Genomic DNA, 22,289 nt, shown 5'->3' with positions numbered 1-22,289 from the left:
GGGAAGAAGAGTCCAGAAGGTGTCTTGTAGTACGTTCCGGAGCAGCAAGCTAGAGCAGGTTTGGCCCCTCTGATCCGGAAGCCCTGTTTACTGTCTCACAAGATCGAATAGTCTATTGGAGGCGAGGGTCTGCAATCTCTGATTGTCGTTTTCTAGTTCCAGATGTAAAAATAATTCTAGAGTATGGATCCAGATCCGGATCAACGGCATTCTCGGGGAGGACCAAGCCACGGACAGAACCTTGCTTGTGTAAATTTCAAGTCGATTGGGTTACTAGTTTTTGAGTTATGCGCTCGGACAGACAAACAAACAGACAAACATACGCACCCAATTGCAATACCCTTGCCTCCGCTTCGATCTTGTGAGACTCAACAACACACACACACACACACAAACACACACACACACAAACACGATTTGACTAAACTGAGCTCCTCATGCAGCTCAAATCTAAACACACTCAGGACAAAAGCGGCGTGCGTCGGCGGTTCAGCTAAACGGCCTGTCGGCCGTCGAGGGCCTACAACGCCGCTTGCGGCTTCAATTACTTTTTATTTTTTACAGATGGATGTAGAAGAAAAGCACAGACATCCGCCAAGCACCTCAGTCCCACTATATTATGCTTTATCAAAATCGCACTTTACTGATATTTCTAATGACTCAGCTATAAGAAGACGCTTGTGAGAAATTGCTCTCTAATATCAAATGCACAGTAGGCCGAAATGCAAGCGTACCCCTATTTAAAAAAATAATACTTGCGGTAATATCCACAACCCGGATCCGATCCAGTTGAAATTTGGTAGCAAGATAGCAGTCCCCACCCGACATGATCATGTCAGATTCCAAAGACATCTGTCAGTAATCAACTGAGATATTGATATAGATACATTTTGAAGCTCCATTGACTGCAATGTTAATGACAATTTCAAAGTGATCCAGATTCCAAGATCTTTTCCAGCTCATCACCAAAATGTAATCATATGTTCCTGGTAACATTCCCAACATTTCTTGAAATCTGTTATTAAGATCCATCTGCAACTTTTTGAGGTATTTTGCCAGCAGGTAGACAAAGGCGGGCACAAACACAACCTCCTTGGCAGAGGTAACTATCTGGCGGCGGCGAGAGGACTGAGCAGACTTTATGTGCTGTGAGGCTGATGAGTAGATGAGCAGCAGGTGTCCTGAGAAGGATGGTGGAGCTACGTGGTGCAGGAAGCTTCAGCCGGGTGCCTGACAAATTTACAGCAAATTTAAATGAAAAATTCAAAGTGATCCAGAATCCAGGATCATCACCAAAATGTAATAATCCGTTTCTGGTAAATTTTGTCAAGATCCGTACGAAACAGACAAAAACATAACCTCCTTGACTAGAGGTAATGATGCACACCTTGGCCTGCACACAGCTCATCAGTCAGGCTGGACTTTGCATTCAACCCACTTAGCATAACACAATGAATAAATGTACAGTGTCATTGCTATTTTCAATTTGGAAAGTCACATGCATGTGTCCAAAAAAATACCCCCCAAAAAATGCAATCATTTAAGTCCCATAGATATTGCATGGGATGTATTTTATATGTGTTATTCTTGTGTGTATGAAAACATTTATCCAATTTATTTAAGTGACTGAGTGACTCTAAAAGAGGTCTGACACCTTGTTAAGTGTTAATGTTGGAGGATGGCTCATATTAAGTTGATGACCTTTTTCTGCAGCTGTCTGGTGCCTGCAAACCCCTGAGGTCCAGTGGGGGGTTTCCAGGCGTTGCTTTGTCTGATAGCAACATTACCCAAAAGGTTATGGACAGATCTTGATGAAGTTCATTTATTTATTTAAATGCTTGATGCTCAGGTCAGTGAAAGTATTGAATTCAAATTTAAATACAATCTTTATTTAAGGGCATAGACATTTCCCAAAGGTATAATCCAATAAACAGCAACACAGGCATTTATAATTCAAGGACAAATAAGTCACTTTTACAATAACAAATCTGTGTTTTGCCTCTTGAATATCTTTTTCACAAGCTGTTGCCTTTATAATTAGATGGCAGATGACAAACGAAACAGTAAATTCACCAATATTTCCATATTAATATCTAAAATAAAATATTCCAGCATTGATAGTCATGAATCCTCATGGAATTCTGTTTTGCTACTTCTTGTCATGTTTTCCAAACTGGATACTGAAGCCTTCAAACTTTTCTTTTTTCTATTATGACCACCTTTTATGAAAGACAATTAATGAAAAATAATGCTATGTTAATATTAATGCTTAATACTGTCTATGAATTATCATGAAAAAAATTAATTAACTAAAACTTGCCAGATTGTCAGGCCACAAAAAGACACATTCAATGCTGAGACTGAATCTAGACAGTTACATTTACTGTCTATATTTTACTGTTTCCTCACAAAAATATTTTTTTCATTTAAATTGACCCTTTAAATACTACCGGTATTAGTTTTCATGATTTACTATATATTATCTTTATTTAACTATTTAATGGTTTAGAATCATATGGATTGGATGCAGTCCCTTTGAGGTTTACAGTGTATTCTCAGCAACAACAAAAAAAGTGAAAGTACAATGAAAATTTCAATAAACACAAACACCTCCCTGTAAAATATCAAAAATGAAAGACAAAACATGTGTTGTTCAACTGTGTTGTGGACTGAAGGATTGCTTGCGCAACCCCTGCAGACACACGAACAATCCCTGTAATGCAACACACTGTCAGGCATAGAAACAGATTTTGCTTCATCCTCAAAACTCCACAGAGTAACAACAAAGCACGACACAAGCAGCTTCTGTTAATGTACATCACTATCAAAATGCTGTCGGTGTGAACATTTTGGTGCTAAGTACTCGATACTTGCTACAGATATTTTTCTTCTATATATCCGTCACTATTTTGCATTCCTGTCCTGCCATGCAATGTCATGAAATCCATTTATTATTTTATTATTGGAGGAGAAGAGCGTACCATGTTGGCACTTTTACAAATGCCGGACAATATGTTTACTGATTGTGAACTTTAGGCTACATTTTTGTGAGTAAGTGACAGTTTCCTCGACAAATAAGCTTAAATACAGTCTTTTTATAACGTTTCAGTTGCATAACAGTGTAATTTTTTAGTTTTTCATTATTCACAAGATGGTACTGTCTACTTAGTGTCTGATCCTTACTTTTTCTGCAGAACGTTAAGAGCCTAACCTTTCAATCATAGACAAGACACATTTGGGGGCAGACGAGAGGTGGCCCTTCAGAGGTCTTGTCCTACCCCTTCAGTATAATTATGCCACAGCAGAGGTTCATTGTTCTTTTCCTCCTCTCTTTACCTCATAAGATTAAATCCCACAAGGACACACAATCTCGAGTTTTGGTCTTTGTAGAGTAAGCCTGTATGAATTTCAACATAATAAAGACTTTGTCCTATTTAATAGCTGTTTCCAGAATGTCCTGAATGTTACATGAGCTATCTGTAATTTGCTGAGCTTCTCCAACCGCATGTTCTTGAAGCTGTTCTACTTGGACCTAAGGTCAAACATCGTATTATCTTTTGGTTACATCATTTTCTCCCATTCAATTATCAGGCATCAGAGTCGCCTTGTGCATCTCCATAACCAAGGATGTAAAACTTCCACGGAATATAGTTATGGCAAGGTAAAGTGAAGAATCATTTCACAAACGTTGGCATCAATGATTGATTTATGTGGCAAAAGATGTGGCCTTGCATTTCAAAGAATTTGAAATTAGTGTGCTATTGCCTGAAATGCTGTCAAATATCAGGATGTTGACTCCCTGGTTTGAAAAGTTAGGAGGGAGAAGAGTTAAAAGAATTAATCTTGGACAAAGGTTATTGCACCTACAGTGACCCACTGTGAGCCAAGCTTTGTGAAGAGCAATCTAAAAAGAAAAATAATGAACCAAAGCTGTAGCACGTGTCTCTTCTGCTGGTCTGTCTCACTGGCTTTAAAACATGAAGCCAAAGTGCAATTCTCCAAAGTTCGCCTTTATCATTTACTGAATTAATGATGTAGGTAATTATTCTAATGACTGTTATATAGTATGCCACTTTATGGCCAGGAAAATCTATGTGAGTTCAAGCTTACACATCCTAAATACGCTTTCATGCAGTTTATCCATACAAATGTCCATCTAGTCTGCGAAATGCACCTGCAACTAATGAATGTATCTGAGGTATAGATTTAGACTTGGACTGAATGCTATGGGATATGTAAGCTACTTCCACAAAATAGCTAAATCTATCATATCAAAGATCATACAACAAAGATAACAATTACCTCATTACAAAAAATATAGACTAGCAACATTAAGGATCAACTATCCATTAACTTCTAAAATATAGTTTAACTGAGACAGTATAGGGTTGCACAGTGACAGGATGTTCATCCCCCAGTTAGAAAGCAGTGATATGCTCCACTGTTTCTTTTTTTTTCTTTTCATTTTGGTATAGTTACTGAACAAACAATACATTGGAAAAATTCAAATGTTGTAAACATTGTACCAGTACAAAAGCACATGTTGCAAGACGTGGTCAGAAAACACCAATACACGGAGCGCTGACAGCTTTTACTCCTCTTCCATTGACTTCTCAATCTCTTTCAGCCTGCGGACAAACTCCTGAGCCTCCCTGTCTCCGATGCGAGCGTCCAGCATCCTCATGATTGGCTTCTCTGGAGGGGAGAGAACAAACAGATGAGTGTTGTTCCTGCACTTGACACAAATTGAATAGTTTTTCATGCTACGTTTGAGAAGAAAATGGCAACCCTCCTGTCTCCAAAAAGTCAATATTAAGTTTCTGTACCATTAAAAAAAAAAAGATTTATACAGCCTCGAGCGATATGTACCACTGGGTTTAGTGCGAGACAAGTGGAGAATGACAGGCTGAACGCTCTTGCCGGCGGGTGAGGCGTTCGGTCTCCCCGGCCAGCAGAAGTCGCTGAGAGGAGCCACAGCTTCACCGGCAAAGTCATTGGTGGAGAGCCAGTCATAGTCCATCACAGTGAAGGTCAAACAAGCAAACCTGTGTCTGTACTGTTCAGGACTGACGTGGCTGGAAGACACAAATCAGCATTAGCGTCTGCAGAAATAAAAACGGGAGAATAGAGAGGGTACTCACAAGCAAAAGAGTTCATCAAATACTGGGTGCAGCGTCTTGAGTTTTACTTGTGTGCGTTGGCTCTTGGCCGTTGGGAAAAGGTGGTGAGGACAGAGCTCCACGATAACAAATGGATCACTCAGTCCTGAGGAAAACCAGAAAAGGTGAATGAAAACTCAACTTTAAAACAACAACATGCATTGTAGTTTTAAGTTTTACCATTGGCATCCAGTGCAATGATGTCTGCAGCGTGCAGGATCTCCACCGTCAGTCTCTGCTCCGGCGCATCATAGTAGAATTTCACACTGATCCGGCCGTAGCGGGTGTGTTTCAGTGTTTTCTGAAACATTAAACATAGGTTTCACCACTGAGGACTGGTGCTATCGGCATTAGATGTGCACTAACGTCACAATATATTAAGAATGTGTCAGTCTACATGTTGCATCCACAGACAATGTTGTGCTTTGAAAAGTCCAGAAGTAGACAGGTTTCCGATTAGCAGTACAACTACAGAAGACAGAGTGCTCCGCTGTTAAATCAATACAAGTCTCTCCACTTCAGGGTTAAATTAAATTGTCAGGTGGGTTAAGTTGACAAAGACCTGTTGGGAAATCTTCTCCAGATAGTACTGTTCAATCAGCTCAAAGGAGGAGCATTTATTCAGCCTGAGCTCCTCATCCAGGACCTAAAACAGCATGAACATATGCAGAATACAAATAAAATCTTAAATAAAAGTTGCAGAGTAAAACCATGTCTGTCCAGACTCACATAATACATGTAATGTCTGAGATCTTATTCACATGGAGCAGCAATAACTACAATAATAACACACGAAGCTCAATATTTTACAATGCTTCAAATATGGATCAAAGGCATCCATGTGCCTACCTTGTATTCTCCGCTCTTCATGTCTTCCAGGGAAAGACCCTCTCCCTTAGCATGTAAGAACTGCAGCAGGGTCTAAAGCATTTAAAAATATATATGTATTTAAGTTTAATTTGCCTCTGTAGTTTAATTTAGTCTGAACATGTGCATGAAACCACTGGAAACACGGAAAACTCATGTGGCGTGGCATGAATTTTAATGAAAATGTGCCACTTTCCTTGCCAGCTGGTTAAATTGAAATTACACAAGTATACTGGCTCCTGATTGTCATTCAGGATGTAACTAATTTTAATGTGGGACTATTACCCACTGACTACTTTGATATTTAATTGTGTGACAGTAAGTGTGCCGAGCTAATTAAGAAGGGGTGGTGGTAACAGCTGGGAGGATAATCTCATCACATCTTTTTCTAAGCGTACTCTGCCAGAATGGAAACAGCTGTAAGTGAGTTTTGGTGTGATAAAATGTGTAATCACTGACCTCCACTGTGTATTGGAAACGGTTGTAGAACTCCACCTGAACGCCCCGGTTTTCTGCAACTGCTTCCAGAATCATCCGCAGAAGCAGCTCCCACATGCTTTGGAGAACTCTACGAAGCAACAGACACGATGAGACACTCACAATATTTGTGTTTTCACCTGGTACTTCAAATAGATGAAATCCTGCTCGTGACTTTACAAGTCAAATGTAGGCTGATGACACACTATTTCATCATTGAGCTATACTAAAGTGATGCACAAATAATATATCTTGTGCTACATGTGTTTGTTTTTAATAATTGTACTGAATGTTTTCTTTAAACTTTTATCATTAGCTACACAGGCACACCAAATGGAAATGTGCAAAGTACATCAGCATTGTTCCTGTAAATTAGAAAATAAAAGAAGCAATATTTATATTAAGGACAGAAAAGTAATTACCGAGCTAGATTCTCCTTCACCAAATTCTCAACCAGGATGACCATGGTGTCTTGTAAGTACTTCATGAGTGGAGCCACAGCCTGGAAGTTTGTCATATTAATATGTATTAAAGAGGTACCATTGCTGGAAACACCACTGACAGAAGAATGAATGGCTCAGACAACCAGTAGCAGGCCATACGTCATCATTGTTGATGGAGTCTGGAGAGAGGCTGATGTGCTGGATGTACCGACGCAGTTCAGGTAGCATCTGCAAAACATATTCTCTCATTACATGTGCATGCAGTTACATAGGAGTGCACATAAATGCAATAGTGTGACATTGGATTGCAAAAGAAAACATATACCGGTAGCTGTTTGTTATTATTTATATATTTTATTGCTAAAAAAACAAACCCTGACCCCCCCCAACCCACAAAATCAGGCTACTCAGTTACCAGACCATCGGTGTTTATGGCTTGTGTCCAGCACCTTGTCAGAGAGCTGTGAGGTGAGACGTTTGGCTTCTCGCTGCATGTCCAGGTCCATGTTAAAAAGCTGCCCATTGAGAGCCTTATAGACCTGCTCCTTCCCATCCGACCCACAGGACTCCTCCATGGCCCGCTCCACGCCTTGCCAGTCCAGGTCCCGGGGAAGGTGACCCAGGAAAATGCGCACATGTTCCATGTTGTTCAGGCCGATGCAGAGCTAGCAGAAAGCGAGGAGGCGCAGAAGACGAGAAACAGAGGGTGGAGAAACAGAGAAGGAAAAGAAGCAAGCTACAGAGAGGTGGAGAGGTGGGGTGCATGTGTAAATGATTGACAACAAGAAATTGCAACTGCTTTTTTTTTTCAGTGTGAACATATTTGCTCTCCAGCTCAGCCCTTTGAGGTGCCAGGGAGAAAACTTGGTGACATTTTCATCCCACGTCATCGTGTGCCCTTCGGGTGTGTCTAGCCACAGGCATTACCTGCACTGTGAAGCTCTTGTGGTCTCGGCCCAGCTGGTTCCTCTCAATCTTACGTGTTATCATCTCTGAGTAGCACACAGCCTCGCTGCAAAAATTCTGTGACAGATAAAATTCCAGTCCCGTCATTCCAGTCAAGTTGAAATTGACTCTGACACCGGTAAAAGTATTTTATTCATTCTGTGGGTATGCGCTCTACCACTTGTTGTGATTTCATGCATGCGAGATGTGCGAATGTGAATGTGCACTCACGTCTGTCAAACGAGTGATAAAGATGAAGGCCCCCGCAGAGTCTGGCCAGGCCATCTGGAGCCAGATCTCGTGTACCTGGCCGAAGCATGCCGTCACTGCCACTGCTGAGGAGCTGTGTTTGGATTGCTGCAGGTGCTCAAGCTGCACACAAGCAAAGAAGACCTCAGCATGCGTGTAACAACCATGTTTATTCATGGGGCGACGGTGGCGCAGGTGGTTGAGCGGGTCGTCCAATGATTGAGAGGTTGACGCTTCGAATCCCGGCTCCTGCACATGTGCACACGCGACCTTGGGCAAGACACTTCACCCACGTTGCCTGTGTGAATGTGGTAAGCGAGTGAATGTCGATGGTGGTCAGGAGGGACGATGGCGCAAATTGGCAGCCTCGCTTCTGTCAGTCTGCCCCAGAGCAGCTGTGGCTACAATAGTAGCTTCACCACCGAGTATGGCGTAAATGAATAATGCACAATGAAAAGCATCTTTGAGTGTCTAGAAAAGCGCTATATAAAACCAATGCATCAAATTTGTGTAGCGTTCAGAAATGAACCTGGGCATTTTAACCATTGAAAATGCTGCTATCATAGTTAGCATGCATCATATTATTTGATTAATTTCAGAGACAGATGCCGCTTACCTTGTCTGTTTCCACAGCCTGACGAATCCTATCACAGGATCTGTCATGGACAATCTGCAGCCACTTATGAATGGAGGACTTGAACCAGTTATGAAAGCCTGTTAGGGCCAACATCTTAGAGTCCCTGTTAGACAAGAACACAATTCACAGAGAATTAAATTCAAAGCTGAGGAAAAGGTTGAAGCTTCATTTGAAACAAATGACCACCAGTCAGAGGCTTTTACGTTGCTTTATGAATTGTCATTACAGATTAAATGTTAACCAACTTCAGGGGAAGAAACTCCCGAAAGCCTTTGAGTATTTTCAAGGACATGAAGAGCTCAAAGATGGCTTCTCCCATTGACTGAGTCAGCCTGGAGCTCTCCTGCTCCAGAGTCCCACAGACCCGCTCCATCGCTACATTGACATCGTCTGCAACCTGAAGGATGACAGAGTATGGCTGTGTTGAAGGCAGTCTAACACATCTGCATGACTCTAAAAGGAAAGTTATCAAATGAAAGTTAGAAATTTAGTTCATATACCTGTTTCTCCAACTGCCTGTATGTAATGCTGAGGAAGTCTACTTTCACCGCACTGTGACAATACACAAACCAAACATGAATTGGTGTCTGTCCATCAGTAAATAACCTAAATCATATTTTCCACACAGTGGATGACACCATTGATATTCACCTGTAGAAGAATTTGTTATAGATGTTCTTGGCTCTCTGCACGTCAGCACACACGCAATCAACCACCAGAACCAGCTTCTTCAGCTGATCCTCCAGAGTCTGCGGTATCCAGTAACCAGGGTTAGGGATCGTCCTATGTGGTCTTAAAAGGCTAATACAGTGGTACCTCAGCTTACGAATTTAATCCGTTCCGGGACTAACCTCGTAACGTGAAAACTTCGTAAGTAGAGACGCATTTTGAATGTAAATGCACTAATCCGTTCCAAGCCCCGCAAAAGTATTGTAACGGTTCATGTTTTAGGAGTGTTCATTATTCCTACGCTGCAGAGAGTCCGCAAAGGCATCCAGGGAGGAGGGGCGGTGTGTGTGTGTGTGGGTGCCGCGGGGAGGAGGAGGGGAACGGGAGAGCTGCGGGAGCTACGCAGCTCTCCCGTTCTCCTCCTCGCGGCACCCACACACACAGAGAGTTACCCGTCGTGTGCTTATTCCAGCGTCCGACGGACGCTACATTATGATATTTTTTAAAAATATTAATCTACCTGTTAGCTGTTACTTTTTGTCCTCTTTGTTTACTGGTCCTTTGCGGTGTTTTCTGCCTCGCGTTTCTTGAAAAACTGATCCGATGACGTCTGCTTTTGCCGGCTTTTGACAATCCGTCGGAAATGTGCAAGGCAGACGTCATCATAATGAGCAATAGCCCGACTTGTCAACACTTTTTCCGGGTGACACGAGGGGGACACGAATAGCATGCTGAGATACACGCATACGCAACGGGTTGCCAGGCAGATGGCAGAGCAGCTACAAGTTTGTTTACGTTCGGTGAACTCTGGGAGCGGTGAATAGCGCTATTCGCCGCTCCCAGAGTTCACCTCGTATCCTGAAATGCTTCCGTAACAAGAGGCAATATTTTCCCATTCAGAAACTTCGTAACCTGAAAATTTCGGATGTAGGGACATTCGTAAGTCGAGGTACCACTGTACTAATAACGATAATAATTCAGCAAGGAGACCGACGGCAGACGTTTGGAAACAAAATATATTCAAAGTAAAAATGAGTGTCTTTCATCTTTCTATTAATCAGTGATGGAATGTGATTTACTCAAGTACTGCGCTGAGGTACCTGTGCTCAAATGGAGTCTTTGCATGGTCTGTTATTTTATACATCCAGTCCACTAAATTTTAAATCAAATTATTGTAAATTTTACTCCACCTTAATCCATTAATTCAATATGTGGAGTCAGTATTATATGATATTGATCCATATCCAGGGAATCAGTTCTCAAGCCACAATCAATACAATTACAAGACGTTATTATTTTGGTGTCGGGTTTTTATATAAAAAAGGAAATACTTACCCCATCCTCTGGTTTATATTTTGCAATTAAACTCTCGTACCACTCCACACTCCCTTTCTGAAATAATCACACACATTAAAAGAAAAAGAAAAGCGCTGATTTTACATCTGAAACTGTTTAAATGTAATTCTTCACATTGAAAGAAAATACATGTATGCTTCATTTGCATCTGCTCTTCCTCCTCTTCCTCTTCCTTTGCATTGTGGTTTTAACACCAGCAGTCACAGCTATCCAGAGCAGTAATGCATTCTGTGTTTGGCAGAGACATGCATCACATTCATCTTATTCATAATGATGCACATGCATGCCCATATTTGCCTGCTTCTTTCATTCAGTATAAATATATATTTGAATGCCCATCTATTAATTAATGTACAGCACCACTAGGATAAAAATCAATCTTTGTTACCTTGACAGCAGTGGTGATGTCCAGATGGAGTTCATTTCGAAGAGGACAAACGGTCGTAAATGCCCTCATGTTTTGCATGTAGCCAATTCCTCTGGCAAGGAAATGACAATGAATTAAACTAAAACCAAGTAAATGGTTTAGAGAGAGAGAGAGAGAGAATGAGAGAGAGAGAGAGAGCGAGAGAAAGTGAGTGCATATGTGTGTGTGTGGTTGTGAGAGGTGTAGGAAAAGTATTCCGGAAGTTGTTGATGTTATACTTATACATAACATTGGTGCGACTCCTGGCTTGAACTTCAATGAATAATATAATTTAATTTACATTTGAACATTTATGCAGAGCATTTCTTACCATTACCCAATTCTTTACTGTGAAGCAAAAGCAAAACACTGACACATTCTTCAAATTGATCAAATCTAGAATAATTACCAAAGGTTTTCGACTAATGATTTTTTCCAAACATAATTCCACAGAGATAATCATCTCCTTCAAAAAAATGAAGGCCCAAGATTTCCAAGATAACATGCACAATTAAAACCTAAAAGAAACCAAATGTAATCCTTTTCAATACAGTCATGCCCTGAAGGGATCATCTTTCCACTACAGTGTGGGCCTCATACCAGTGTGTCTCGCGGTCCAGGTTCTGTTTTGACAGGTAAAACGGAGACATAGCATTGAGAGTGTAGTTTATATCAAAATGAATAATGAGCAATGATTGAGAGATTTCTTTTTGAGTCAGGACCACAGAGTGACTGCTTGATGTGTTTCAGTATCTGCGGGGGGTGAGAGGTTATTGCTGTCGTGAAAACAAAGGTGATTGCATGATGTGATGGCGGTGTGATTTTTACCTCAGCATGAGCTCATAGCGTGTAATGGCAGCGGCGCTGGTGCAGGGGAAAACCTGACGCATGTTCTTCATCAGACACAGGCAGTGCTCTGTGTACAGCCTGAAGCTGTCTGACAGCTGCCTCTCCTAAACATAGGAAGGGCCCCCAGTTATGGCTTCAAGTACGCTGGCTGTGAGACATTTTTGGCTGAACCAAAAACCTTGATGAATGTCAGTGACGAGCCGAGCTAATGAGGTGTCTGTTTCGAGGTGATGAAGGGTTTTTCTCATACTGAGAGGCCGGTTCTCCTCAGAGAACCTACCAGGTCACCCCTCACAGCGGTGGGGTCCCACTCTGCATCGATGGTCCTCAGGAGGCGCAGCAGCAGGGAGTAGCACACCCTCTGGGTCCGATGGTGGCTGCTGTAGCACTGCCAGCGGCTATTGAAAAACACCTTTTACCTGGTGTTTAAGCTTTCACGTTTGATGTCATCTATTTTATGTCTTCCATAATACTCACATAATGGCCTGTTGGAGAGGAGAGAGATCAGTTTGCATGGCGTGGTGGGTCAGTGCGGTCCATGCCGGAGGGGAGACTTGCCCGTTCCAGTTGTAGGGCTCCCTCTGCAATTATAGACGGCAGATTAGCATTTTATTTAAATCACAAATTACAAATACAGACAGGAACGACGCAAACACGTATTTTCCAGCCCTGATACAGCTATGAAATCTTCTTTCTGGCATTTCAAATCCTGATTTATATCCAGACTGCAATCACAAAACACACACGGCAGATAATCAACATGTTGTCTGGCACGACTGAGGAGTTTTCAAATACATGAACTTATGAGCTGAGCAGAAAGGTATTGTTGAAACGGCAGAATAAGTCCCATTCTCATACATGCACAAAATGAAGAAACCAAGTTTAATCAAATTCAAATCCCCTTTCCTATTCTGCGCTCCCGAAAGGCCATGCTGCAAGAAACTAATGTCCTTATTAAATCTCTGCACCACCATAAAAACATATATAGCTCTACTGTTTTTGGATGAATACATAGAAAAATCTTACCTTAACATGAGCGTGCTCATATTCTATGATCTGACTCAACAGTTTCTTGTGAATTGTGACAGTTGGGTCTTTCTTGGGCAAAGCCGTATCTCTCTGTAAGAAATAAAATAAGTATTCATGTTTAATTCTTGAATTAGTATCATTGCAAACTGGATTATTTCTGTGCCACAAATACCTGGTTGGTGAAGAGCTTCAGTATCAGGTGACACTCGCCCTGGACTTTAGACATACTCGACCGAGGCTCCAGTTTAAACCAGGTGTCATAGCCGATAACTGGGATCTCCTGCAAGAAGTCAAATAGCTCAGGTGACACATCGCTGATTTGATTTGTCATTGGCTCGGTGGCTAGCATGACCACTGAGACATTTTGTTTTATCCATTTTTAACACTTACATTCAAAGGGATGTTGATACACCCAAGGAAGTCATCTGCGTTCTCCTCAGATCCCGATGATGCAGATCCATTGGCGCGCACTGACTTCGCTATTTGCTTAAAATACCTAGCAAGAAAAGAGCAAGAATAAAAGGGGTCATGTTTGTCATTGGTTGAACTCGTGTTCAGCTGTGCCGCATGAGCTACTACCAAATTTAACCAATGCCTTTTCTTTCCTCCTCTGTGATTTGCAATTACAGAACTGGCAAACTGAGTTTCATTTTCAAAGTCAAGTTGGCTATTGATCAGAATTTGTCTTCAAAAGGAAACTGCTCATTTGCCACCAGGGGGAAAAAATCCTTTTGTCGCTTGTTTGTGATTGACATCCTCAGGTTTTCATTAGACAGTTCTGCTCTTCATTAGTCTCTCCACGGTTACAGCTGAACTCCCTGAAGGCAACGCGTGTCAGCGCCAGACTTTCCTTCGTGTTAGTTTGGTTAAAGGACAAATAAATGATAAAGATATAAAAAAAATAAAACGTTGGTTGATACTATTCTGTGTGACATGACATATATCGTGTACCTCCCCATTCCACGAAGTCCGCTGACTTCATTGAGCTTTTTGCAGGCCTCAGCGACAGAAACGTCGTCGTCATGATCCCTGAAGAAAAGGTGATCATTCATGAATTCAGGTTATCACCACCTCTCGTTTCTCCTTCTTCTGGTCTCGCATCAAATCAAATGCAGCACATAGTGTGATGTTCAATGCACTCATTTACCATATGTCCAGATGTAGGAGGTCATTGTGGACATCATCTATTTCACTGTAAGAAAATCAACACCCAAAAAGCAGGGAACTCATTCATGTATTGGTCATCTTCATGAGTCAGTGCTGAACATGAATACCTCCTGCTTTCACCCCTTCCACAAAGATGACAGGAAGCTGCACTTGTCACACAACTAACAGCTTTGGTGGTGAATGAAAGGAAACTGTGAATCCTGTATGTTGTACATGTCTCTGATGAAAGTCGAACTGATGTACTCACAAAACAAAGTGCTCGCCCCACACTGGATTGAGAGTCTCTGGTTTGACATCGGTCACCTGGATGCACCGCGCAGGTAAGGCCTCCTTGGTGCTGCAGCGTTTCTCCAGCTTCTCCCTTCTCTTCCTGAAGCTGAACTTTCTCTCCTTCTTCTCCTCCAGATCCCGTGGGTTCTGGCCCACCAGGATTCCAAGCATGCAGTAGGGGTCACTGTACCCTGAGCCGCAGGGTGGCACGTAGAAAAAGTTAGCCCATGCATGAATCTGTTAATATTACCCCAATGATGATGTTAAATCAGCAGCTAGCCCAATGCCTCTGCACACTGATGTATTTGACTGCTTTGTGGAGGACAAGGCTGTTTAATACTTCTAATATCTCACCGTTTGCATCCTTGGCCATCAGATTCTTTGCTTTTACAACAGAAACTCTCAAGGAGAAACTGGCTCGCTGTGAAAATAAAATTGTAAATGCGACAAATCAGAGTAAGTGAGTAAATTATAACTTATAACAAAATGATATAAAACAACTTGTCTGGACTGTTCCAACACATGCTAAATTATGAAATGGCAGCATATTTTCAATGCTGTTTGAAGTCCACAATTCATAACAGCAATATTTGAAAGGGCCCTGGCAGTCAAGTGAAAGAAAATCATACAAAACGGGGCTTTCAGGAGTTCAAAGTCTTTCATCTCGCAGCGCTACATCAGTCATGCGCTCCAGCTGATGCTCAGCAGGACATGTTTTTACCTTGTTAGCTCTTCACCCTTCAAACTGAGCAATGGGAAATACCAGTAAAAACACAATTCAGGATTCAACAACTGCAAAACTCAATGTAGAGACTCAGAATCTGCGCTGGGGTGGTCATTCTATATCGAAACCTTAAAGGATATAATGTAATGTCAAGCCTTAAAGGACTGTAGCAGAAGTTTAGCATGTTGAAGCATATTTACCACCAACTACATAGTAGTTCATTAAAAATACTTTCAATACTTTCTCCTGTTACTACTGTTCCTGTCTTACCTTAGATTCTTGAACTTTCTGAAGAATTATGTCATGTTCTTCTTCACCCATATCAAACACCTTGAAAGCAATTAAAGGAAAAATACAATAAACATGCGTCACAGAAACCTGAACATGAGCAAAATGTCTTAATGAAATATTTCCCTGTGATGAGCGTGGCTTAAATCCTAAGTATGACATCATCTGAATGATCAGTGCACACTCTGACGGAGCTTTCATCTTTAATCAGGCCTGAGACGAGAGCATCTGCTCAGCCTGTTCACAACAAATAACACTCTCTGTCACACAAGCATCACTGTTACTAGTACAGATTTAATAGCGTCTGTTACTCAGATAGATGGATGGATAGATAGATAGATGATAGAAAGATACCTTCAGCAGGTAACCAAACAGCGCTTCATCACTTTTCACATGCTCTGATGAAGGCACTCCGACCCTGTTGACCACCGTGTAGACGGCTTCCTCATAAAGCAGGTCCAGCTACATGAAAACACGCTTTGCTTAATCGCAGTCCTTCACAAAACAAACTGCTCCTTTGCTTCCTGCTCTGCGCTGACTGATCCGTCGACTCACCTCCGTCCTGCTGATCCTGTCAGGGATGAAGGACTGGTCCACATACTCCTGCGGCGGAGGCACTGTGCAGGCCCCTCTTTGACACTGTGAGGGGACGGGAGCAGTTCAGGCAAAGCAAAAAAGCATTCATCTTAAGGCTGGCGAGGAGATGACAACTTATGCCACTGTCACAGCCGTTAAACTAAAAGACATATTGAGAAAATAGTATGTTCTACATATCATGAAATACGGATATTTCTTCTGAGCTGACGACTACTAGCTCTTATTTTTTTTTTTAACAGAAAGTTGAGTGTACAGACATCACTGGTCCTCATCACGGGTTTTAATACAGCATCATCTCCTCTCCCGCGGTGGCAGCAGTAGGAGCTCAACAGCTAAGCAGCCAACTCAAGCCAGCCCTTCTGTCTACAAACTACTGGCCATGATGGTGGTGAATATGAGCGCTGAGGCCGACATGCAACACAAACATGCTTCAAGTGTGTAGCAGATGGAAAGCTGGAAGTCGGGGTGGGGGGGCTACCTCAGCCTGAGCAGCCCGCAGCATGTTGTCCTGCTTCTGAAGGACGGCATTCACACGCTCAAAGAACTCCACACTCTCCTCAGAAATCCTGCCAAGATGAGGAAACAGGCTGACAGTTCGTCTCTATGAAAGCGACAAATTTGTTCATTTAGGAGAAAAAGTGCAGTAAAATGCATATTTATTTATTTATTCTCATTAGTGGGAGTGGAAATGAGTGGCACAGGTGGGATCAAGGACATTTCTTTTGCAAATAATGCTCTGCTCCCTTTATCTTTATGCTGACCTGCTGGACCCATCACCTGCGGTTAAGCTCATTAGCTGTCAAACACTGTCTTATCTCATGCACTAATAATCAAAGCAGATTTAGACCAAAGCTCTCACCGATCCAACATGCCTGCACTCTGCATGAAACGTGTTAATCTACCGTGATGAGGAGTGCTGTGCGCAAAATGCAAATGATGATTGCCGCTTCCTCCAGGTGTGAGTGAATTCCCGGAGGTCCACAGGACCCAGTTGTCATGGTGATACAAGTTCTTAGAGGGAGGGAGTAGATGGCTGAACACCTAGGGAATCCCTCTCCTCCCCAACCCCAATGCCTTACCATCGTCATCTCTTCCAAACCTTTCACCAGGATGCTGCCCCCCCTCCAGCAGAGCTGTTGGGATCAGCCGCGCTGTCTGCCTCCTCACCCCAACCCCTCCCAGATTCTGTCTCCTTCCTGCTCTCAGCCAGACCCATCATATTGTACACAGGAGCCTCTGTCATATTATACAAGGGAGCAGGCGTGTGGCAGCCCATCCCAGCACCCACTGACTCCCGCCGTGATGGGGAAGCGGATGGCGAACCCCTGAGGTATTGACGAGGACTAATGACAGCCATGCTGGGAGAGATGATCAGGTTCAAACTGCCATTACTCAATAGTCCTGAAAGGTGGATTCAGATAAAATGGAGACAGACGAACAGAGTATTCTCCTCTATCAATCTAGAACAAGCTGTCAACCGAGCATTTTTTTCAGCTGTGTTCAGTATTTTCATGAAAGGATGGAGAACAATGTGGTTTTTGTCTTTGTTTTCTTTCAAAATATTTTGGGTCAATTTAATTTAATTTTTTAAAGAATTTATATATAAAGCTAACGTATCAAAACTGTTTGAAAGTTGAATGTTTTGAAAGATTTACCTTTTCCTCTTCAGATCTTGTTTTGGACAAATCTAGAAAACATCACACATTCCATCTTACGCCTACCTCGAAGCGCTGCACGACATTCAGTGCTGCTTCTTCAGCGTTAGGCTCCTGTCAGCTTTCAGAAGGGGTCACACAAGGCCAGGCTTACCAGGCTGATCACACTTAACCCTTGTTAATTATCTCCATGAAGGCCATAACCTTTCATGGATGATATGATCAATGTAGCCAGGGCTTTGGTCATTGGATTACCATCCACGATGCTGATGAGAATTAAATCTGTCTCAAAGTCTTCAAAGCTTTGTTGATTTTGGAGCTCACAGTTTTCATCTGCTCTAATATCGCTTGAGGTTAATTTGATTGTAATATTTGCATGGCACTCAATTCTCCCTGCGTTCACCTTCCGTCACTCAGGTTGCTAGAAAGCGTCCAGAAATCCTTCCCATCATGTGCTGGCGGAACAGAGTGATCATTTGTCAAGACAGTCTGTATCTTTATTTTTCTGGGAGAACATGTTCATGAGAAATATCCCCCAAATCCATCTTATTCTAACTTGATACATCTCAAAAAAATCATTCTGAAATTTTTCACCCTTCCTCTATCTCCCCATCTCTCTGTCTCTCACGCACACGCACACGCACGCCACCGGAATAACAAACTGATTTGATGTTGCTAGGAAACAGGTTCCTTTACAAACAGTCATTTCATTCTAAATTATTTTCAGAATTTAATGCAATCATGTTTAGAGCAAATCATTAGGAATCATAAATAAACAGGAACACTAAGCTTCCTCAATCTGCATGTTTGAACATGATTAATTGGAAGTGTGACGGTGACAGCGACCTACACTCCAGACTTATAATGATAATATAATATGGCAGCGGATACACAGTGACTAATAGTGCAGACATTACTGTTGTCTGAAGCATGGAGGACAAAATGATGCCAGTCTTCATTCTAACAAAATAAGACATTGGATTTGTCGCGGTTGGCAGTGCGTAATCAGGATGTCCAAGATAAGGAAGCCTCAAAATAGTAAACACAAGGCTATTTATTTGACTCTAATTACACACCTGATGAAGCAACAACACATTACAGGTAACAAAACTGTAACATAATCTCAAGTAGTACTAGCAGTTCTAGGTCACTGTGACATATTACAAATGGGTATTCATTCCCTGGGGATTAGATGTGCAGCCTATTTATCACGGTCGCTTCAAACTGCATCCTTTTTACTTTGCATCCTTTGCTTAAATCATGAAAACTAATAGACCAAACACAGTATGAAAATGCCCAGGCATGGCTGGCTCAGGATGTTCCATGAATGGTTCCAGATCGGAACCCAGATCTGGAAGATTAAAATACACATTTGGAGGAGGGTTTATGTTTCGGGAAACTGTATGGGGTTGAGACAAGGAATTGCTGCCTATGCGTAGCTCGGATGAGGCAGATTCAGAGACATTAAATACATTAAGGCTAGAAGTTTTATTCAAATGATCCCAGATGAATCACAGCATAAGGCAGATCCTAGTAAAGCCAGGCTATCAAGGTGGCATCACTGTGTGTACTAATGGCCTTGACTGCAGTGTTACGTCAATAGAACTCCTCTCAATCGAAGGCATATGCAATAAAAGGAATGCGACCACTTCAGGCTTGATAGTAAACAGTTGTTACAAGGTGGTGTGTTTTTTTTTAAGTAGCCTGAAAACAATTTTATAAAGATTTTATTGAGAATGGCATTAGTGGAGGAACAGAATGGACTCATAGCTGTCTAAAGACTGGAATGTGGAAATGACCCACCATCCATTCATTTCACTTTCTTGTTTTTTAAGTAATTGATTGAGTATTTAAGCCTATAGCAAATATTTACACTGACGCAAAATATTTTTTTTTCTAAACATTTGGAACCTGTGATTATTTTAAGATGTGAAAAAATAGAAACGTCTGCACAAACAGGGCTGAAAAGGATATTTTCACAGCAACAACAACCAGTTCATATAGAGGGAACACATCATTTGTTGGCCTGCATTAACATTCATCTCCAGCGTGCCACTCCTCTGACAGTTCGGCTCTGACTGACTGTATCACTGGGTGGGTCAACATATGTGGATGAAGAAGCCCAAATTCAACCGGCCTCATTTGCAAATTTACCAATTCAGAACAACAGTTCTGGCAGTGTGGGGACTATCTGAATGCATAACAAAGATCAGCAGCCTGCATCTAATGGCAGCCACTCCGGGTACGTGCCTGACTCGGGCTCAGGGAGCTCGAATGGGAAAGCACAAAAAGGCGAGGTACTGGCCTCCCTCTGACACTCCCTCTGCAATGAACGACTCAAAAGGGGCATATCTTACATTGTTTAAAATATATGGTCAAGAAACATGGAGGCAGCATTAAATAAGTGCATGGATAAGCTCACCTCTGTATGTATGTGCGTGCGTGTGTGTGTGTATTTCTCTTTCTGTGTTCAACACAGCAACTGAGGTTATCTTCCATGTTAAAAATAGACATGCTCGTCATTACAAGTTCACATCGTGAGAGCAGCCTGTGTTTAGGTTGCTATAGAAACCTCAGGTTTAAACTATTAGTTTGGGCTTACAATGAAGCCTCAAAACAAGAATGAAAAGCATGGGTTGATTTTACCCTGTGCCACTTTATTTGTTGCTGGGAGGGAGATAAGAAAAACGAAATAGAGTTATTTATCATTTCAAGTGAAAAACAAAAACAAAAACACAGAACAAATCTTTATTTATCGATTTAAGGATTGCTTCTTCAGAGAATGTGCAAAGTCACTTTCAGTACGAAGCAAAACATTCACTTATTGGACACGTGGTCAGAAACGGGAACTGAAGGAATACCTTTTGATCCTGCTAACAGACAAACACACAAACAGACAAACAGAGACAGGTGAAGACACAATAGAAGATCAGTGAATAATATATTGGGGCTGTCATGATATCAGATTTTTAATTCCAAGAATATTTTGCTCCAAAATAATTGATAGAAACAAGATTGCAGTGTTTATCGGAAATTAAAAAGATAACACATCATCTATCGTACATCAATCAAAGTCATTTTCAGCTTTGTTCACTGTGTCTTATTTTTTTACCTCTTAGAAAATACACTAAAAATATGTGCAACATGAAAGATTTTTAAAAAAACAACAGTTATACTTCACAAACAGATCAAATAAAGATGCAAGATGCATTTGTGTTAATTACACGATATTATCATGCCTGTATTCAGTATAAACATTGTTATTGGTCACTGGTCATCTATAGCAGTATGTCATGACAGCCTTAAACACACAGTACGTGAAATCAATATAAATACATAGAGACACACATGTAAACTGTATATGCACAAGTGTATTCACGAAAAAACACTATAATAATGAATGGCAGACAATAATTAAACACAAATGAACACAATATTGTTGAGAAATATTTATTTTAATAAAACAAGGAAAATAAAATTCACATATAACAGAAATGGTTTCTGCTAAGAGTAAATCCTAAAAGTTATTACTATAAAATATAAATACAGCAGAAATAATTGTTTAATGCCCCTTATCTAAGTGTGTGCCCCTTGTTTAATGCTTAATCTTTTAATTGTTGAGTTTATACAATGTAAGACTGAAACATAAGCTCTGCTATTTCCCCGTGCCTGAGGTAAAAACCATCAGCTTGCTCCTTTTGTTCAAGAGTTCAAAACTTAAAAGATCTTCAATGTATTACAATTTAGGATGAGAAAATAAAAGCATGCAGAAAACCTAAACAGGTAACTTTAACGTTTAATTAATTTACACAAAAAACATACACATAGACTCAGGACAAGGAGTTGTTCTCTTGCAATGGGATATAACAACATTGATTTAGCACTAAAAAACAAAAGGACAAACAGCCGTGATGTTGTTGTTGTTGTTGTTGTGCACCCTGAAACGTGGACATCAGACCCACATAAACATATTTGCAATGAATTGTACTTCTGATCCCATCAGAGCCTGACTCTGCATGTAAAAGAGTACTTCATGTTTCCATGTGGCACCTTGTGCGCCCCAGCTAAGTCACCACTCTGGTGAATGGCAAATATACTTAAACTCTTTTTACAAGACATGGAAACTTATGTTGGGTGGATTGAAGTGATTCTTTCTTCTAAATGGTAACAACAATGCAAATATGAACTACTGCTCGCTACCGGAGGGAGCAGTGCATCAGTAAACAGCCTACAGCTGGCATCTCGCTCTGATGTCTAAAATGTCTAACCTGAACTCGATCAGACTTGTAGCTTCCATGTTGGAAGGTATAACTGTGAAACCCCTGACTGCCACATGTTACCGTGTTTGTATGCACACATGTGATTCACCTGCAAGATAAGGGGTCGGGACAGTGTGTGAGGGGGCTGCCGGGGGTGGGCGGCGGCTCCCTTCGGCTCCTCAGCGACTGGCTCCTCTGCACCTGCCTCAGCACACTGCTCTTCAGATCCAGCAACGTCGTCAT

At 41.5% G+C, this 22,289-nt stretch overlaps 1 protein-coding gene across 1 annotated transcript; it reads right to left on the bottom strand.

Annotated features, from left to right (window-relative positions):
* Positions 1-4,591: 4,591 nt before the first annotated feature.
* Positions 4,592-22,289, bottom strand: LOC137912961 (BAI1-associated protein 3-like). The gene is made up of 33 exons (XM_068757091.1): positions 22,156-22,289; positions 16,611-16,698; positions 16,091-16,174; positions 15,890-15,997; positions 15,518-15,577; positions 14,878-14,944; positions 14,501-14,714; positions 14,234-14,278; positions 14,038-14,115; positions 13,477-13,582; positions 13,259-13,366; positions 13,084-13,176; positions 12,535-12,638; positions 12,338-12,455; positions 12,037-12,161; positions 11,191-11,281; positions 10,782-10,838; positions 9,429-9,526; positions 9,278-9,329; positions 9,023-9,174; positions 8,757-8,880; positions 8,123-8,263; positions 7,874-7,969; positions 7,396-7,611; positions 7,106-7,174; positions 6,926-7,005; positions 6,486-6,594; positions 6,009-6,080; positions 5,722-5,805; positions 5,340-5,460; positions 5,142-5,265; positions 4,870-5,075; positions 4,592-4,695 (listed from the first exon to the last, which is right to left on the bottom strand). The coding sequence occupies exons 1-33, from the start codon at positions 22,287-22,289 to the stop codon at positions 4,592-4,594; spliced, it is 3,528 nt and encodes a 1,175-aa protein (XP_068613192.1).

Source organism: Brachionichthys hirsutus, unplaced genomic scaffold (assembly GCF_040956055.1).
Source record: "Brachionichthys hirsutus isolate HB-005 unplaced genomic scaffold, CSIRO-AGI_Bhir_v1 contig_851, whole genome shotgun sequence".
Classification (NCBI taxonomy): domain Eukaryota; kingdom Metazoa; phylum Chordata; class Actinopteri; order Lophiiformes; family Brachionichthyidae; genus Brachionichthys; species Brachionichthys hirsutus.
The sequence above is the reverse complement of the archived record's forward strand: the minus strand, read 5'-3'. Positions and strand labels throughout refer to the sequence as shown.